The 19,986-nt window shown below is 41.9% G+C and overlaps 1 protein-coding gene across 2 annotated transcripts; it reads left to right on the top strand.

Annotated features, from left to right (window-relative positions):
* Nucleotides 1-12,279: 12,279 nt before the first annotated feature.
* Nucleotides 12,280-19,085, top strand: LOC111256484. Of its 2 annotated transcripts, none has more exons than XM_022824693.1 (4): nucleotides 12,280-12,366; nucleotides 15,183-15,259; nucleotides 15,411-15,488; nucleotides 17,250-19,085. In XM_022824693.1, exons 2-4 carry the CDS (start codon nucleotides 15,205-15,207, stop codon nucleotides 18,944-18,946), a joined length of 1,830 nt encoding a protein of 609 aa, XP_022680428.1. In that variant the 5' UTR covers nucleotides 12,280-12,366; nucleotides 15,183-15,204; the 3' UTR covers nucleotides 18,947-19,085. The 2 variants fall into 2 exon arrangements, with proteins under 2 accessions (XP_022680428.1, XP_022680427.1); XM_022824692.1 differs by having other exon boundaries at nucleotides 17,247-19,085.
* Nucleotides 19,086-19,986: the final 901 nt, after the last annotated feature.

Below are 19,986 nucleotides of genomic sequence, written 5' to 3'. Positions count from 1 at the left end.
GTGCTTTAGCCAAGTTAATTTAGGCGGTTCTGCCACAGTATGTATGTATGTATGTATGTGTGTGTGTGTAGCAACCAAATGTATTCATCAAATACACGAATCCATACATAAGTCCATACATCGAGCATATTATTACAAGTCCATACAACGAGTCCTATCTAATCTCATGTTTGTCCAGAATGATACAAGCTACTTCTTACCCCTAAGCAATGTAGTAGTCCGAATCTGGTTCGACAACGTGATCCATAATGAATCGGGCTAGTTGTTCTTGAAGTGCTATTAGTTGGTTCAGTAGTAGCTCGGAAGTGGACAGCTTGCCATTCTGCAAAACACAAATCAAAGATGTATTAACATATATAGTTAGATTTTTAATAATCATATATACTCATATTAGTTTGCTTGTAATTATGGAGGTTTTCATAAGAACCTTCTTATTTACTATAAAAAAGTCATCCCTGTTGTAGAGATGCAAGTAATGAATTAATTAAAACCTGCACTGATCATTACCCTCAAGCTGCCTTAGGATGAAATCGAATTCCTTAATGGAGAAATATGTCCAAAAAGGTCTATGAACCTTGCATTTCTTACGGTAACGCTCAAAGACCCTATTTGACATTAGTAAGAGTGAACACTAGTAGAGAACTCACCTTCCATGTATTCACTTTTGTCCCAGTTTAAAGATGGCCCGGGACAAAAGGTGCTTTAGTCCCAGGTCAAATATCGATCGGGACTAAAGGCCTCTTTAGTCCCGGGTTAAAAAATCAACTAGCTGTGGGAGATCCTTTAGTCCCGGGTGGTAAGACCAACCGATACTAAAGGTCACCCTTTAATCCCAGTTGGTGTTACCACCCGAGACTAAAGGGTTTAGTCCCGGTTGGTGTTACTAACTGGGATTAAAGGGTCTTCCCACGGGTGGCTGAAAAAGGACTAAAACCCTCAGACCCTTTAGTCTTGGTTTGTGTTACCAACTGGGACTAAAGGGTGTCTTTTGTCCTGGTTGGTAACACAAACCGAGACTAATAAAGGGTTCCCCACGAGTTAATACAAAAAGATTGCATCTCCTATATAGTCAGATGTGCTGTGTAGGTGGGATGGTAAGAAGCTACGCGCGAGGCTTGAGGTCGTGGGTTTGAATCCCATGCATCGCGCACGTGCATATTTCATCTGAAAAATTACGTGACTTGTGACTTGCGACGTCACGTGTGTGTGGGGGGGGGGGGGCTCTTGAGAATTTCTAATATTTTTTTAGCACAAAATCCTTTAGTCTAGGTTGGTGGGGGCTGTGCCTAGCGTGACAGCCCCTTTAGTCCCAGTTGACTTTACCAACCGGGACTAAAGGGGGTCTTTAGTCCCGGTTGAGTAACCCGGGACTAAAGACCTCCCCTTGTCTCGATTGCTTTATCCCGAATGGATTTTCGGGAGATTTTCTCCCTACCAATCAGGATTAAATGCGAGTTTTCCACCAGTGGAATATGATTAGATGGAAGCAAATGTGACATACAAAATCCTATTTGTGATGTACGCCTTGGCGGCCTTCACAAAAGACTTCTGTCTCACCTTTGAACTGTGCATCCATCCTCAATCCATAGTTGAACAACATCACAAGAATGATATTCAATCCACGAAGAAATTGCTCAAAATATGGCCTAGAGTCAAGAAAGAGCCTCTCCATCACATTCTTCTCATTTTTCAACAATCTAACTAGGCAAAGCATACAAGCTAACAATTACAAAAGAGGCTACATATATACTAACCATAAAACATGTGAATTTTTGTGCTAACTTCAAACTTTTGGAGCATCCATGAAGAAATTGCTAAAAATGGTCTAGAATCAAGAAAGAGCATCTCCATCACATTCTTCTCAGTTTTGCAACAATCTAACTAAATGTACATGGAAAAGTGGCAAGATACTAACGTTCAAACAAGGTAGTGATAAGCAACCTTCAAAAATGGCCTCTAAAATGAAGGAAGGGAACCTCTCCATCAAATTCATGCCAAATTACAAAATCTAGCCAAATAAACAAGCTAAGAATTTAAAGGGCTGCTAGGCACCAACCTCGAAATCTCTACTTGACTTTTACACTATTGCCTCAGAACACATTGCAACAACATAAAATTTGTTGCAATAGATAGGTGTTATTCCTACCATTTTGATAAAACGTCAATAATATTGTGACAAATATCTTCCGTTGCAATAATCTTGAATTTCGTTGCAAGAGGTAGCTATTATTGCCACCATTTACAAAATGGTTGTGATTAATTAATAATATTGTCATGAATTTCATGTGTTGCTGTAATCTTGACTTCCATTGCAAAATGTTGGTCTATATTGCAACGAAAAACTACTCTGATTGTTATTGTTCTAGCCCCTGTTATGACTAGACTTGAACCTCTCGATCTCCTTGTCTTCTTCATCTGCCTAGGCTTGAATCATGATCTTGAGAGACTTGATATCTTTCGGGCATCTCCTGTAATAATCTTGGAACATCCGACAGTCATAGAGACCATTCTGGAAGCAATCTATGCTGTCACGCTCCGTGATGTCCATGATAGTGGCCTTCTTGTCAAAGAAACGGCGTAGATAACTGCGCAGGGTCTCCCCTTGTTGTTGTTTCACTCGAGACAAGTCGATTCTATTGCTAGGACGTTGCATTGCCCCTGCGATGTTGTTTGTGAATGCCACCTTTAGGTGCTTCCACGTGTCGATGGAGTTCTTCTCTAGGGATTTGAGCCATGTGAGTGGTCCTGCCTCCATGCAGATGGGGAAGTAAATGACCTTGGTGTCGTCGTTTCCTCTCGCTACCCGAACTAACAACGAGTAGCACCGCAGCCATTGGACTGGGTCCTGCTTGCCGTCCTATTTGGTGATACCCGAAGGTTTGAATTTGTCGGGTAGAACCATCTTTCATGCTCATTTTGAGAAGGTGGGGAACCCACAGAATCATCTCCCAAGTACTCAACTTCTCGTTTACGCTCATGGCGGTGCCCTTCAATGATTGTACGGGTGTCGCGGCTGTTGTTGATCTTCTGACGGAGGCCATGTACTAGGTTTCAGGCTCTAGGTAGGGCCCATGGCGGCCGCAACCTCTTGAGGGTTCCGACCAACTACCCTCTGCCCTGTTTTGGCTTGGTCTAGCATCCTCAATTCTGGCACCCTCATTTTGAATTGGTCGTCTATGGCTACTGCCATGCTGGGATGAGGCGTGTCAAACCAAATGTATTGGGCTTTGTTGATCGAGTTGCCTGTATGTGTGCTCTACCAGCTGAGCCAGTTGCATGGTGTACATGGTTTGTGGCATTGCCCAAGTAATCAGGTCAATGAACTGCTTCAAACGCGTGATCCAAGTTCATGATGGGTAGTTCAGCTGCAAGGTGGCAGCGACGCTCTGCTCTTGCAGCGTTTTTTGCTCACCATCGATTCCTTTGAGCTTTAGTTTCTTCTCCTTCTACATTGGTGGTAAGTTCATCCTGTGACACGTCATATAGGTGATGTTTGCATCATGGATTCCTTTCCGGTGGTTCTTCACCATCGCCTTCTCATGTGGTCAAGAGGGCGAAGAGTTCTCGCTTCGGAGAAAACTACCCAAACTTGACGTGATGATCTCTGTGGAGCCGCCTTCTTTGTAGATGGGCGATAGAGGGGTTCCCTCCTGGTACGGGATAGTGTCGAGGTAGACAACAAGGCATGACTCGTCGTCCTTGGCGAGAGCAGGTGGCTTCATGGTCAGTAGACGAATCTGCCTTGTGGAGTAGATGTGATAACCAGGCCTTGTTGTGTACCTGATAATGGAGTCTCCTCATCCGAATCTGAGTAGTAGTTGAGGTCCTTGAACAAATTCGAGTTGAATTGTGATCTGGATTGGGTGTCTTGGTAGACAGCACCCGAGTTTTGGAGTTCGAACGCAAATTGACTTGTATTGTAGACCGATTCACACGATGGCTTAAGCGCCAGCTCGTGGGAACCAATCCGACTAGTGGGAGAAGTCGAGTTGTACTCGGACTCGTCCTGCAAGCCTCTAAATAGGTCGAAAATTTTGTTGAATTTTTTGATGAAATCCTCTAAAGCTTGGCGATGAAGGTTGATGTTGTACTGCTTCTCCTCTGGGGCCGGCATAATGTGGCGGTGGAAGTTTCCAACACCATCTACGATGCAAACCCAAGAGCCAAAGATGAATGCCACGATCACTTCGAACGCAATGGTGGGCTTGATGATGACTTGAGCTATTGAGTTCGCTGGTGGATCTTTAGCGAGATCCCCTACTTGGCATGCCGACTGTCGGTATTTAGACTCGGCAACCTATCCAGGAGGTGCCCGAGGTAGTGTTTAGTGCATAGGGCTCGCCGATATCAGGAACTCGATGGTGAACTCGAACACATGATCTAAACAAGTTCATGCCGCTAAATAGTATAATACCCTACGCCCTGTGTTGGTTGTATTGTAATGGATTGAAGTTGTTTGTACGGGGTCTCTGCCACGCCTTATATTGCTGGGTGCAGGGTTACAGGTCGGTTGTTTACAAGAATACTAGTCCAATTCGATTAGAGAGACCTACTCTATTTACTACGAGTAGTTTCCTAATCTTCATCTAGTTCTTATCCTCCACGTAGACCACGCCGTCCTGCACCATAGTCTCCATGTCTGATACATCTCGGTGTACAGCCCCATATCTAGGACTGTCCAAACCTTCTGGTGGGATCATAGATAGATGAACGGACGACAGACTGGTGGTGATACGCTATCACCACCAGTTCACCCAAAACTGGTGATAGCCTAGTGGCAAAGGGCTCGTCTATAGTAGTGAGTTTTCCATATCCACAATGAAAGCAATATGGCTCGTAAATAATAGATTGATTGATGCAAAGTATCGGGGTTACATATATAGGCTAGGGTCTCCACGGCAATATGGAGATACTAGCCTGTGTGGCCAGCACCCAAGGTCCATAGGGCTGGCCTATATATAGAATCTGTCGAACACACAACAAAATACACGAATTTTTCCTGTGTATTTGTATGCTTAAGCTTTGAACATGTTAACTTGGCAGTGGAGCCATGTCGTCAACCATGACTACTGCACAGGCCATATGGTTCATATGAGGCATGGCCATTATTTCAGGCTTGTATCCAAAGGGAAGCGTCAGGGTAGTTTTGAACGTGTGGACACTTTTTTCAAATGATCCATATTTTTTGTTGATCCACTTGAATTGAATCAAATGAAAGAAAAAAAAGGTTTTGTAATTTCTCCATCCGGCTGGTGAATAGCAAAACCAATTTATAAACTAATAAAAGTTTATATTTCCCTATGAACAAGTTTTTTTTCATATCTATGTATGTGTATTGCCGATCTTCTTGATCAATCAACCACCTATCCGAAACTTAGAACACTCAGTAGTCACTAATTTCCCTTTTTGTGAATCTCATCACGTGTTGCATCCTCAAATGCATACCCTTCTTGATAGAAAAATCTCCATTGCGAATCTAGAGAGAAAGGGCACGAGCGCATCTCCATTGAGTAGCATGTGAGGGGCACTTCCCAAACCACGGCCAATTTTAAAACAAAAGCAAACATCCCTGTAAAGGGTGCTGAGTGCTGACAGCTCGCATGTAGAATTAAGAACTAACCAATATAGCTTAGGCGTTTAGCTAAACAAAGCACACACGAATACACATGCAGATTCTCTCTGTAAACAAAACACAAAAGCAAACACACAGATTCTTATAGGGATTGTTGATGCGCGTCACGCCAAACACTTGAGCACTGAACGTGCAGCCCACAAAGATGCTTCTTGTTGCGTTGATGCAGAGGCTAGTCAGACCGATAAGGCAGGTTGATCATACCGGTCTCGCCAGGGAGCCCGGCAAGGATCAAGCGAACGCCCACCCGAGAGGGATCCCTTCAGGGCAGGCGCACCTTGGGTTGCCTAAGGCTCGATAGGCCAGCTAGGGCACCTCCTCATGCAATGGAGATAGGAGAAGAACAGCACATGGGATTGGAAAAGTATGACAAAGAGGAAAAAAGGTAAAAGTAAAAGATAGATTGGTATTTGATTGATTGCATTGGATGCCCTCAATCGACTATGGCACTTTATATTTATAGGGTGGGGAGGTCTTGCTCTACAAGAAAACCGTTTTACAAGTTGTAATCAACAAGGACTCCTCGATTCTACTCAGACTAGGGATAGTCAGACCGCTCCAATTGAGGAAGATGGGCCTCGGCATCACTAACGTGCTCATCCGAACGAACTCTCCATTGTACGGGATTACCCCGGGCAATGTGGCTGTACCACTCGGACAAGTTGTTTTGCTAGTTACCTTTGGCACCAAAGAACACTACCGGATAGAATAGATCAGGTTCGAGGTGGCTGACTTCGAAACATCGTAAATTATATTTGAATATTAAATATTAAATAGACATTTGAATAGATTTAATATTCAAATAATAATTGAATATTAAATTTATGGTTTCTAGGGAAAGAAATATTTTGAAAAGGTTTCTAGGACTTTAATGATGAGAGGACGGGTCAAGAGTTTGAATATTATATTTGAGTAATATTCAAAGGAAGTTATCATAGGATTTAAATAGGATTACTAATTGGATAAAATTCAGATATTATATAGAGGAAAGAAATATTCCTAAGGCAAAACATATGCTGTCGTTTCATGCAAGTTTTATTTGCAAAAAGAGTTTTGAATGTTTGGGAAAAGGGATCAGGTTTAGTTTAAAGAAAAACTTTAGAAAATCCGTATTTTTAAATGCTCTAAAAAGAGGAATGTTGCATTAAGCATATTAACTTTATTTTTGAAATCGATGTATAACACTAGGTATCTTTTATTTAGAAAAGCTAGTTATAAATAGGAATTAATCAATTAAATCAGTTTAGGAAAATCGGGATAGAACATGATCAACTTTTATTTAGAAAACTAATTGAACAAGAATTAGTCAAGTTAACATTTTATATGAAAACCCGTGTTATAAAACTAGTAAACTTTTAATTAGAAAACTGGTTCTAATAGGTATTAGTCAAATTGTCAATTACTTTGATGTAAAAACAAGCAACAAGTAAGACACATTGGTAATGCAAGTTAAGGTGAAACGAACAAGAACAACGAAAACAGACTAGCATGGAAGAAAAGCTTACACTATGGTTTAGGAGAAACTAATCTACAAAGAGAACAACTAGGTTGCATGGACAACAAACTAGTCAAAGCTAAACTGAATTAGTCGGTAGAGAAACAAACTAACAAGACTGGTTTTACTGAGATGGCTGCGAAAATTTGGCCACAAAGAACTAAAAGAACGTAGCTGACTCAAAAAGAGACAACTAAGAAGGACAACTAAGAATAGCTATGAGCTGGCTAACATGATTTTAAGAGGAACAGGAAACAGCATGATAAGACTACTTTGATAGGGAAATGAGCAGCACAAAACTACTCATGTAGATATAGAACTACTAGGTAAATCCTAATCAAGTTTTATTTATAAATGTTCATCTATAAATTATATCAATTACACACTTAACTTTAGAAATGTGAAAACAGCTAATCGAATTACACATATGTCATGTTGGACTAAATAAACCTTATTTAGAAAATAGATTCATATTGACATTAGTCATTTTATCAATGATTAATAAAAACCGAGTTATAACCTAACTATATTTTAATTATAAATATTGAAGTATAAATTATACTATTTCAGCATTTAACTTTAAAAAGGCTAAACGAGGTGAAACATCTAAATGTTATTAAAAACATATTTGCGTTGACATTAATCAAGTAAATATTTATTTATAAAAGTCGGTGTAAAAGCCTAACCAACTTTTATTATAGAAAAGTTGATTCAGTATTGAACATTAATAAATCGATATTAGGTTATGAAAAACCAATATATAACCTAATTAGCTTTTATTCAGAAAAGCATGTAAACTAAACATTAATGAAATTAACTTTAATATGAAAAACATGAGGTAGAACTCTAATTAGATTTTAATTATAAAAGCAAGTCTATAAGCAATTAATCATATTAATATTTTAAATAAATTTTAAAAATAGAGAACATGATTAAAATTGCTTCTAACACGTAGGATATAAACCGAGTAAAACATGGATTCTATGAACTAAACAAGGTTTAGGGGTCTAGTCATGATTAACCCTAGACTCCATGTTTTACTCGGTGCTAGCAGAAAGATCAGAGTTGGGCTCGATCTAGGGTTCAAAAAGACTTCAGGGGGTTTTCTACAAACTTTTCGAGGCACAACAAGTTTTGAAACAAAAACATGACATCTCAGGGTATAAATTGCAAAAGCTCAAAGAGCTCTGGCCATGGATGCTGGCTTTGAACGCCGAGCATGGCTGGCGATTCGTCGAGCTAGGGGTTCAAGTCGCTGGCACACAAGATAGAGGAGATGGAGGGGAGTCTGCGAATGTGCTCACCGGCGGCAGAGAGGTGCTGATGCGGCTCGAAATTGGCCCGGCGTCGGAGGATGGCGGCGGCCCGGTTCTTCACACGGTGGTGGTGCTACGGCGAATGACAGGCACTGAGGATGGGTCAACTAGATGTGGCTCGACGACGCGAGGCTCCAGGCAGCGATGGTCTCCTCCAATTGACGATGGACATGGTGAATTGGGGAGCAACTCCGGCAGCGGTGCTCAGCTTTGGCGGCTTGCTCGACGGTGCAGGAGCAGCCGAAGGGCGAGTGGGGCTCGACCTCACCTTAAATAGGCATAGCACACGAGGTCGGCTGTGGTGCGCATGCCAATGCGGAGCTTGGCTACAGCGCTCAGCTTCGAGCTGCTGCTGGGCGATCGGTCCAGATGGGCTTAGCTTGGCCGGACACATCTGGACCAGGCCTCGCATGCTCGGTCCGAGGGAAAAAGGTGGGGCCCACCATCAGGAGGGGGAGGCCGGATCAGGTGAAACCGTATCGGGTCTGTTATGGTCTAGAGCGTTGGATCAGCCCAAAAGGATTTAGGGTTTTATTATTTTTTGGAATATAACTTTTTAGAGAAAACAAATCCAAAAAATTCTAGATAATGTTCCTAAAGCAAAAAAATATCCAAAAATCCCAAAAATTTTAGGAAAAATCCCCGAGATAGTTGGGGACACGAGAGTTTAAATAAAATATTTGGAACTCCTGATAAAGATTCTAGAGCTTTCAAATAAATAGATTTATCTCCAGGAAAAATGAGAATAAATCCCAGAAAAATCTAGAAAATTCTCATAAAGGCCTAATCGGCACCTAAACACATTTTAAAACTATTAAACTCATAAAACACCACAATGCATAACTCATAAAACATCACAATGCATCAGCGTCAATGCAACACGCACGGAACAACCTTAGGTCATATTAATTTAATTTAGAAAACAAATAATATTTTCCTATACTAAATTTCTTATCGAGAAAATAAATGTTGGAGAAATTTTAAAATTTTGAGAAAATCATTGTTTTACTTTTATCTCTAATAACATCCTAATATCCAAAAATTTTAGGGTGTGACATTTTATGACAAATTGGAACACCTTATTTCTCAACTCATGCTTACATGAGGGACCCCCTTGGTTAATGACAATTTTTCACACCTTATTTTTCAACAAATGCTTACATTTGGGACCTAGGTTGGTTTATGATGTTTTCACAAACCTTATATCATCACAAAACCACCATGTAACAACTAGCGATATTTTCTTTCTAGCTTGGGTGGCAACTTTTATGACGTTCTGTAACTTTATCACTAAATTTGCTGAGATGTAAAATTATCTTCATAAACTGGAAGATTTCTTGTAGTGGATGTTAGTACCGGATGGACTTTGGGCCGATACTAATGCGAAGAATCTGCAAAAATAACATGGATCACTCTAAAAAATTGTTGATGCAAAATCTAGGCTTTAGGCTCTACGTCGATCAACATGTGAGGACCTGGGAGATCTGCTTAACTCTAGTGCAGGCTCCAAATTGGCTCCCGTAGGTGTGTGGCGGGCTAGTCAATTTGACTAGGAATTCCTGAGCAGATAGGCGGCGAAGCCTTCGAACTCATGGGTTGGCATTCTTTGAATAAACACCAGTAAGATGTATTCGATGTAATCATGTGATGCAAGTAAAATAGATAATTTTAATGGCATGTGCCATCGGCTATATGAGAAAACATGCTAAGATGAATCCAAGGTAAGGCAGTTGCCATTAAGAGATAACTTGTCGATTGCATTCTAGCTGATTAGACCGTTGGAGCTAATTAATGTCACGAATCGATGGATCAAACTGAATCGAGACAGCATGGAAACATAGGGCATTAACTCGTTCTTATGGTTTAAAAGACTAAAAAGTAATAACAAGGCCTCACGCATGTGGCCATTAGCTCGATAGCATCAGACTACCGCTAGGATGGATGGATTGGACCTAACCGAGACAGCATCGACTCCACAACAGCGGTCTAATACTAAAGATCCGACAGTTGGTAATGTGAGGGGTGAGGGTAAAGATCTATCGGATCTAGTAAAGATAAAGCAATTAAAGCATGCAAAAATAGACTAGCCGATATGATCAGATAACTAGTGAGCGCTTAGAAACAACTAGGAAGCCGATGCGGAAGATACCTAATCAAATCTAAGCAACCTGATAACTGTGAGCGCTTGATATAACTAACAGTTCGATAAGATACAACTTAATTAAACCAAACAACTCAATAATTGTGAGCACTTCGAAGGCAAACAGAAGATTGAAACAATGCGGCCCTATTCGATTGTAGGTGACTCGATAACTAGCCCTACACTAAGAGAATAGATCAGACTTAACCAAGAAAGTTCTGATACAGGTAATGTAATGATTGTGTGACGGTACTTACAAGCTCGCCTAAGATCGAAGCCGATGCAGCCCTACGTGAAAGAAGAACTTGCTGATTTTACTCTACTTCTACTCCTAAGGTTTGGCGGTGGGGCGCCAAAAAAAAAGAACTGTTGTATTGATTGATTGTTGATTCTTTGATTACAACGCCTTGGGTTTATATTTAGACCCTGGCACGTACCAAGTCCTAGTCGATTACGACAATGACTATTAAAGTTATTTCTAAAAAGTAAAACTAAAGCTTCCTAAAATACATCTCCACGATATTTCCCTTATCCGGTGGAGTCTCTTTCATCTCGGTCTTTCTTGGCTGTATTGGCTCCGGGACTCTGACTTCCGTGGTTGACTTTGGTCAAAAATAGGTGTCAACAAAAACACTCTACACAGCCACATATATCGTTGGGGTTTCATAGATAACTATATTATTTGGACCAAGCACGGTGAAAGAGGAGTTGTAATGAAAGATGGTGAAGAAGAAGATTGTGATGATAACAACATTCCAAAGTAGGCTCAAGGTGGTACCTTTGCAAATGCTACAATAGACGAGGTTGAAGAAAATGTTGCAGAAAATGAACCAATTGAGAGAAAATGTTGCAGAAAATGAACCAACTGAGAAACTAAGTTAGGTATTAAGCTCTAAGCCATGGCTGCTATCGGCTTCCACGAGCCAGATAGGAGCCCCAGGCCAACCAGCCAACCCAATCGGCTACGACGATGGTGCGGCCTTCACGCCGCGCAGGCAAAATTTCGTTGAAACTCAATTTATTTCGCAAGATAAAAAAAAAGGGAGGTAGTCGCATCGGACTTTATATTGCCACTGGAATAGGAAAACATGTTCTAATAACACTACTCGTAATCTAATTTGCCTTTTTCTTGTTTTAAAAAAAAACGTGTAGTCTGAAAATGATTTTACATGGTTTCATGCATGAAGCATTCTTACGTACTCTTGTGATTTTTGGCGGGAGTTTCTCCAGAGAGGCCTAAGTACGTACGTAATAGCGAAACTGGTGTGCACTTTCAGAATTCAGATTTCGGCCTTTTGCCATACGTGAGGGCCAGGTATGCATGCCTTGATTTCACAAAACAACTTTTTTTGGACCACACGCATAGGTTATGGTTAGAGCACGACCAATAATGGGGGTCGTCAACGCGAATGACTGGACGAACGAGATCTAGTCCATATAATTAGTTACGCAAAAGCGGGCTAAACGGCCTGGCAAACGGAATAAAGCCGGCCGCCGGCCACATTCTAGTCCGGTTGTGCATGCTGTTGTTGTCAGTTGCTCCGGTCTATTCGCAGGCACGCCCTCGTGCTTGCACATGCTTTCACCTTTTTGTTTCGGCTCATGTGGACAAATTACATATGTAATTAAATGCATGTTGTGCTGGGTTAGTATATAAGGACCTTCCGTAACAACCAACGACAGCACTACTATATCAATCACAAAGACGGCCGGGGTCAGTAGCGATCAAGCTAAGGTAGCTTGCATTGAGAGTGTCGTCCACTGCCGAGTGCAATGGCGCAAGGTAACAAGTAAATATCGTCAATTTCAGTTATGTACTGCATGCATTAACTGTGCTTATTAGGATATTGTAGAGAATTATTGTGCAGTTCATTTTTTAGCGATGTTGCCTGTTTTAGAAGATTATTAAGATGTGTGGTTTATTTACTCTAACTGTTTTCAGGGTACGGTAAATAATGTAAACTTTTGATTTTGATTTCATGGAATTCCAAGTGGGACACGATTATGTAGAAACAAAATTTAAAGAAGAGCCGCCTATTTCTCCCAACTAGCTAGTTAGATCTTAACATCAATCGCATATGGAAATATCTCAATTGTACACCCCATGCAAGAGGTATTCCTACATTTCGATCATTTGATCATGTCATGTGAAAGTCACAACCAAATCTCAATCATCTTTTTACAACATCTATATTTTGTCCGGAAAAGAAAGCTACGTTGTCATCGTAGCGCTCCCACAAATAAAATATTGTTATGTTTATGTCCAATGCAAATTAAACCAAAGGGAACTATATCTATGTACAGTATGTGATTAAATCCCCGGCTGAGGATTCCCATGAGTGTCCAAAGACACAAATGTCACAGGAAAACGGAATCTTTTGTGATGCGGTTACTTCTCTAGATTAGTAGAGTTTCCGTAAGAAAGCATTATCGACAATAATTTTTAATAAAAAAAGTGAAATAGTTTTTAGACAAGTTAATGAAGCTTTTTCTCCTTCTTTCCTTGGATGGCTAAACCCTTTAATTGAGCAATTTTGTAAGAATGTGTGATTGTGAAAACAAAAGAAATTGTTCCAGTTAAGGGACCCGAACCTTCTTTGGCACCCGTGCAGAGGCATCAAAAAGTCAGTGATGGCATGTTAGAATTGGAAAGAGGTTCCTTCAAAAAAACAAGCAAACAAGCGCCCCCCCCCCCCCCCCCCCCACACACACACACACACATAGAGTTTTATAAAAGTCAATTTAGCAATGAATATCAACAGGGGGGAGTATGGGATGTCTAGTGTAAGGATAAGATACGAAGCAAAATATTTGTATCTATATTTAATATAGAGTAAGGAACATTTTTTGTGCTGAATTATTTTTTAAATGAAGTTCATTGATTTTATTGATTCAAATATATCAATTTAATTTGGGAACTAACTGAAGTGCCCATTGCAAAGCGCTGGGCACATGAAGGATAGTCCATCAATGGCTTGCAAAAAATGATGCTAACACCATTTCCAGGTCTAAAATTTACTGAATACTTCCTCGTTACTTTTAATTTTCTTGCAGAGAGAAATTAATGTTCATGTTTCTCCATTTTACTTTGTATTGTACCAGCCAATAGAAACATTTATATTCAATTGTTCCTTTTCATTTATAGGAAAACAGAAACATGTCATCATCTAGGTGATGTATCTGGCCGAAAGTTCTTAGCTTGTTTTTAGTTAATTAAAAGGAGCAAGATAGGACCTTTATTTGGACTAAAAATTCAAGCTGATATGACCTTCATACACATAGCAACTTCGACTTTATCTTGCCTACAAAAATTGTCTGGGAACCACCACTTCGTGCGGTAGTGGAGTGGCAGGTGCACGACTCCACCCATCAAGGTTCAAACCTTGTTCTCCACATTTATATAGTTGGGGCCTCCCTTACAGTTATATTTTGAAAGAAGTCAAAAAATGGTTCTCCATTAGTGGCTCTCAAAATCTTGGCCTGCTCAACTTTGCATTGACAAAAATACTAGCTAAATCTTTGTTTTTGTAGAAAGCCAATCACTAGATAAAATTATTTGACCCAGTTTTGTTTAACGTACATTTTGGCAATATCACTACTAGAAAAAACGCCTCTTATAACGGTTAGAAACCCCCTCTAGTACTGGTTGCACAACCGGTACTAGGCAATCAGTACTAGTATAGAGGGGGTCCTCTAAGTACCGGTTGGAATAACTGGTACTAGAGATTATTAATAAAAAATTAAAAAAAAGAAAATCACCCCGCCGCCCCACCGGCCCCGCCCCCCACCCCCGCTGCCCCGCCGGAGGCCCCCGCTGCGCTTCCCGTCGGCCCCGCCCGCCCCTCCGCCCGCCACTGGCCTAGGCCTCCCTCTACCACCCCTCCACCCCAGCCGGCCTCCACCCCTGCCTCCCCTCCACATCCATTGCCACTCCGCCTCCTTGCTTGCTCCTCCGCCTCCGCCCGCCCCACCGCCGTGGCTCCGCCCCGCTCCTCCTGCACGGCCGCTGCTTGCCCCTCACCTCCTCCGGTGAGGGGCGAGCGGAGGGGGGAGGGGAGGGGAGGCAAGGGGCTTGCCGGTGAGAGCACAAGGAGCTAGGAAGAGGAAGAGAGAGAGAGAGAGAGAGAGAGAGGAGATAGAGGAGAGAGACATACGGAACATGAGGGAGGCGGAGCGGATGAGGAGAGATAAGATAGGGGCGCGCCGCACGGTCGGGGGACAGGAGATAAAAAAATATAAGTGTTTGCTCCATCCGGTACTAGAGATCACCCTTTAGTACCGGGTCAGGGCTTCAACTGGTACTAGAGGGTGACCTCTAATACCGGTTGGAACTCCCATCCGGTACTAGAGGGCCTCCAGAAGCTCCCAAACTTGGAACCGGGTCCAAACTTAACCGGTACAAATGCTCGGGACAAGAGGTCATATTTCTAGTAGTGTATGAAATTTAACTCTGGCTTTGTAAATGTTGCAAGCAAACCTAGCAGACCACTTGTTTTTATATGTTAATGTCAAAAGGTTGTAAATAATTAAATTTATTGGAATTCAAATAGACCATCAATGCATGCTTACAGATTAAATTAAATCTGATATTACATGCAGGGCCTTCACATATAAACGTTGCATGGACCAGTTTATCGCTGAGACCAGCACAAGAGAAGGAGGAAGTGAGTCAAGTGGTATGGATCCTATAACATCCCAAAACTTCACCCTAGACATATCAATAATGTTAAGTACAAATTTGGTACCTTTGGTCATTTATATGGAATTAGACCAATGCATGGTTCATACTTATTCTACCACCTGATTAAATGTGATGAGGACATGCAGGGACTTCAGATATAACTCATGACATGGACCAGATTATGGCAGATACTAGCACAAGAGAAAGACGAACGGAGCCAAGTGGTATGGGTCCTATAACATCCCAAAACCTCAGACCCTAGACATGTTATTAATGTTAAGAGTGATTTGGGTATATTTGGTCATTTATATGGAATAAGCTAAATTTATTTGTCTTTATTTAAGATCTATAGTTTAAAATACTTAATTTTTTTAGTTGTACGTGAGAAAGTTTTCCAAAATAAAGTTAGAATGTATCTTTGCTAATCCCATTTTACAATAAAGTTCAACTATAATTTGTATAAAATTTCATTATTTTTGTTTCATTTTCAATTGTTAATATAAATATTAAGTGAACTCATGCAATCTGTTTCAGTAATAAATCCTTCATTAATAATTAACTCAAGCCCCTCGATCGTGAATGTTTATTATGATTTTATTTCACTTTACCATATGAAAATAGTTTCTAAAGTTAAATTATAATAGAATACGCTCTATAAGAGCCCAAAAATAAATAAAAGAGTTTACGGTAGCTTCTCCATATGTGATCTATTTATTTAATTTATTTCAATAGGACAGCATAAATCAAAATGAATTCATTAAAGTAATTTTATATAAGAATGGTTTCTGGACATTTAATCCGAGCATATCACTTCTCAGCTGTAACATTGAAATACAGTGATTCAAAATTGTCTAGGCCAAAAGGTGTGTGTGTTCAATCAATAACCAATTAAAGGAACCATATGGTAAAATCTTGATCATCAATTTTAGATATGGGTTCTTTGTATGCCACATAGTCTTCTCTTATCCTGCATCCATACTTCCTTTTTGTTCCTATATATGCCTAAAGTTGTAAGGAATACATCCTATTGGCAAAGAACTTATCTTAAATTTTGAAATTTTAGTTAATTAGAAAGGAAGAAGATGAGCATATATTCTATCTGTTAAAATTGTAAGATAACCCTCCTGGTTACGGAAACTAGCATATACTAGTACATCAACCCATGCTATGCATGGGCTAGTAATGTTAAAATATGTAAGTATTAAAGATCATCTATAAATTTGAGTACCATCAAGAGACTAGATTGGTAGATTATAAGATTGGCAAAGTGACCACGGTCTCATGTCACCTCTACCATGAAAACAATAGCACGGCTAAATCCTAGAATAAGTATAGGAAATATGAGCATGAACTCAAACCCACATATGTAATGTAAGTTCCACTACAAAGTAACGTAAGCACGTGCGTGCCCTCCAAGTTGGTACGATGACCTACAGCACGACATATAGTCTTCTCTCATATTGCATCTATACCCAAGTAGTGGTTAGATGTCATAGAGACGAAAGATCTAGCTGAAATCTTATAGCTTTCCTTGTCATACCTAGCAATCTAGTATAGTGATGATCTTACATTTAAAGAACTCTGTATTTCTTTTTGTAATTTTCAAATCGGTGGCTGTGGTGGACAAATTAGTTCTGGGATCGAAATGCTCGATGTTACCTCCAGTAGAGACATGGGGCCGGGTAGGAGAAAATTCTTTTGTGATGTTTTCAAAATTTCATATTTATAAGTGGGATCTGATAACTTCGATTTACTCCAATTCCGTGCGATGAGCCTATGTATGTGTTGAACTTGTGATTTATTGTCATATTATTATATATATATATAATTATAATATATGATGGATTAGATGCAGTTTCTAGCGAAATCATGCCAAAAAAAATTAAGGAGAAAAAATGCTGCCGAAATTTGTTGACGTCTCAGATATTTATTGGCGAGTGCGATAATTTTTATTTACTGATTTTCTTTTACTGCTTGGGGAGCAGGGACAGGGGTGCAGGCCAGCATAATAGTCATCCCTAAGGTCCGAAAGCAACTCAGTGTCATCGACGAAAACAGCTACACACCGCACGACGTGCCGATCGGCCCTTACCATGACATGTTCCCGTCCTCAGGGATTGAAAAGGAGAAGAAGAATTCTGTAAGTCACCTTCGGAAGCTCTCCGAGCAGCAAAGGGGATCAGGTGGTGGTCTTGAGGATCTAAAGGAGGAACTGGAACCCCTAGTGAGGGCTTTCTATCCCAGCGGCTGGCGGGTGGGCCACATGACGACGGAACAGTTGTGGACAATGTTGCTGCATGATGGGTGCTACCTGCTCTGTTGCATGGTGGACTACAAGGGTGGAAATGATGTCAACAATGACACCTCGTATGGGATGCCTGCATCAAGCAACAACGCAGTGGCGTCCACACCAGCGGGAAATGATCAAGAAAGTGGTGGAAATAATGTCAACAGTGGCACCACCCCTCATGGGACGCCTACATCAAGCAACAATACAACGGCATTGACACCAACAGGAAATGATCAAGAAACTAGTGGAAATAATGTCAATAGTGGCGCCCCTCATGGGATGCCTGCATCAAGCCACAACGCAGCGGTGTCCACACCAACAGGAAGTGATCAAGAAAACAGTGGCGCCTCAGATCATGGGACGCCTGCATCGAGCAACAATACAACGGCGTCAACAGAAACAGGAAATGATCAAGAAACCATTGAAAATAATGTTAATAATGGCACCCCTCATGGTACCAACAATGCGATAGAGTCGTCCACGCAAACACCAAATCGAATAATAACCAGCTACTGCGGCGTCCACAACAACACGGTGGTGCGCGACACCGTCTTCCTCGCTGATAACCAGATACCTTTCTTCGTGCTACAGAAGATCCATGAGCGCGTCACAGGTGATACCACCACCAGCTCCGTCCTGAAACCCATAGCAGGTTATGTCCAGGAGGTGCTGCAGGCACAGCTCTACATCAGCGAGCACCGGCGGCCGGCTCCGCCTCTGACGCCGCTGCCATCCCACCTGCTGCACTTATTGCACTTCTACTTGCAGCCAACTAGTCCACCTCCGGCCATGGAAGAGAACGCTGCACGCCCTCGCACGAGTCGGTGGCGCCGCGCGACGGAGTACTGCAAGTACGGCAACGTGCGGTTCAAGCGTCGGGTCTTCAAGGACAATGAGAAGTGGACCTTCCTCGACGTGCGCCTTCAAGGAGGCACGCTGTGGGTCCCCCGCCTGCGGGTTGATGGCATGACGTGGACGGTCCTGCGAAACCTGATGGCGTTGGAGGAGCTGACACCCAATAAGCCCGTCACGGCGTACTGTGTCTTCATGTCGCAGGTGGCGTGCAAGGTGGAGGACGTCGAGTTCCTACAGGACCAAAAGATCCTGGAACAGTTCCTGGTGAACGACGAGGAGGTCGCTCAAGGCTTCGCCAACCTATGCAAAGGGGTGGTCTTGGACATCGACAACGACGATAGGAACTACCTCAAGCCATATTGGCACGAGCTGGAAACCCTCTGCAATTACCCGCGCAACTTCATGGGGTCCTTCTACCATAAGTACTGCAGGGATCCGGTATACCTCGCCGCGTTCATCATCGCCGGCTTCCTCTTCTTATTTGAACTTGCGCAAGTGATCCTGCCACTCCCCGTGGTACAAAAGCACTTGCAGTAGAATAATTCACGCTGTCATTATGTTGACGAACCTTTTCAGTCATAGTGTGTTAAGTAGTGGACCAAAGTTATCGTTTGTATCAAATAATGCATTGCGATCCATTTATATATGCAATGCACACCCAAAACTCATTTCCGTTTGCTGCTGCACTAGAAAGTTTGGTTGTTGCTGAAGTCATCATGGGCTTTACTTTGGGAGATGTCTTTCGTATTTATGTTTTGGATTGGTTGAGCACTTGAGCCACTGTTCTTTCGTCTTGACATAACCACTCGTCAATTTTCGACCGATAAAGATTGTCGATCTGTTTCAGTTTAATTAATTTGACTTGGACAAGATTGCCCACGTGCAGTGTTTCAGCTTTTGAGGCAGACGACGTTCGGAACTGTAATATATTGGAGTTTTCATGGTTCAGTTTCAGTGCAGAAGGTTACATGTGTGGCAAAGAAACATAAGCCGGAAAAAGTAATTGCATTCATTTTCCTTGATATGAAACGAGGCGCCCTCGGTGGCCAGCTAATTGGTCCGCATCAGTAAAAGAAAAAAACTTGCACCATTCGATCTGATCGAATTTTACGGCTCTCCGTGGCCAATCGCGATTCGTCCAGTTGAAAAATATTGCAAGCTCTAACCTTCCCGTCTTCTCGGTTCACCCCGACGGCTGCCTTTCAATCAATCCTCTGACTTCCTTCCATGGCGCCGCTCTGCTCTCTCCTCTCCTCTCAGCATTCTCGCCGCCACACCTGGTCGCCTCCCTTCCACGCCGCGACGCCCCTGCTTTATTGGCTTATTGCCTCCTATCCTGCCGCCTCCCCTGACGCAGTCCGCTTCCCTTGCCATTGCCGGCGCAGTCGTGCAGACAAGATGGGGAAGCCGGTGTGCTTCTTGCTAGCCATCAGATCGACATGACAGCAGCTCCCATGGGTACGGTGGATTGCACGAAAGAAAGATCCCCAGGCTGATCCCATGCTAGAGGCAAACTGCCACTTTCAGCAGCTTCCGTGAGGAAGAAGAAGGATCGTGAGAGCCAGGGTTCCATAGGT

This window comes from Setaria italica, chromosome II (genome assembly GCF_000263155.2).
Source record: "Setaria italica strain Yugu1 chromosome II, Setaria_italica_v2.0, whole genome shotgun sequence".
NCBI lineage: Eukaryota > Viridiplantae > Streptophyta > Magnoliopsida > Poales > Poaceae > Setaria > Setaria italica.
Note: the sequence above shows the minus strand (reverse complement) of the source record. Positions and strands in the feature narration are given on the sequence as shown.

Excerpts from the sequence above, each read along its gene's own strand:
- LOC111256484 (XM_022824692.1), top strand. The coding sequence starts at position 15,205 with ATGGACCAGTTTATCGCTGAGACCAGCACAAGAGAAGGAGGAAGTGAG. Across the intron at positions 15,260-15,410 it reads AGGAGGAAGTGAGTCAAGTG|GGACTTCAGATATAACTCAT; the intron begins GTATGGATCCTA and ends GAGGACATGCAG. Across the intron at positions 15,489-17,246 it reads AAGACGAACGGAGCCAAGTG|CAGGGACAGGGGTGCAGGCC; the intron begins GTATGGGTCCTA and ends CTGCTTGGGGAG.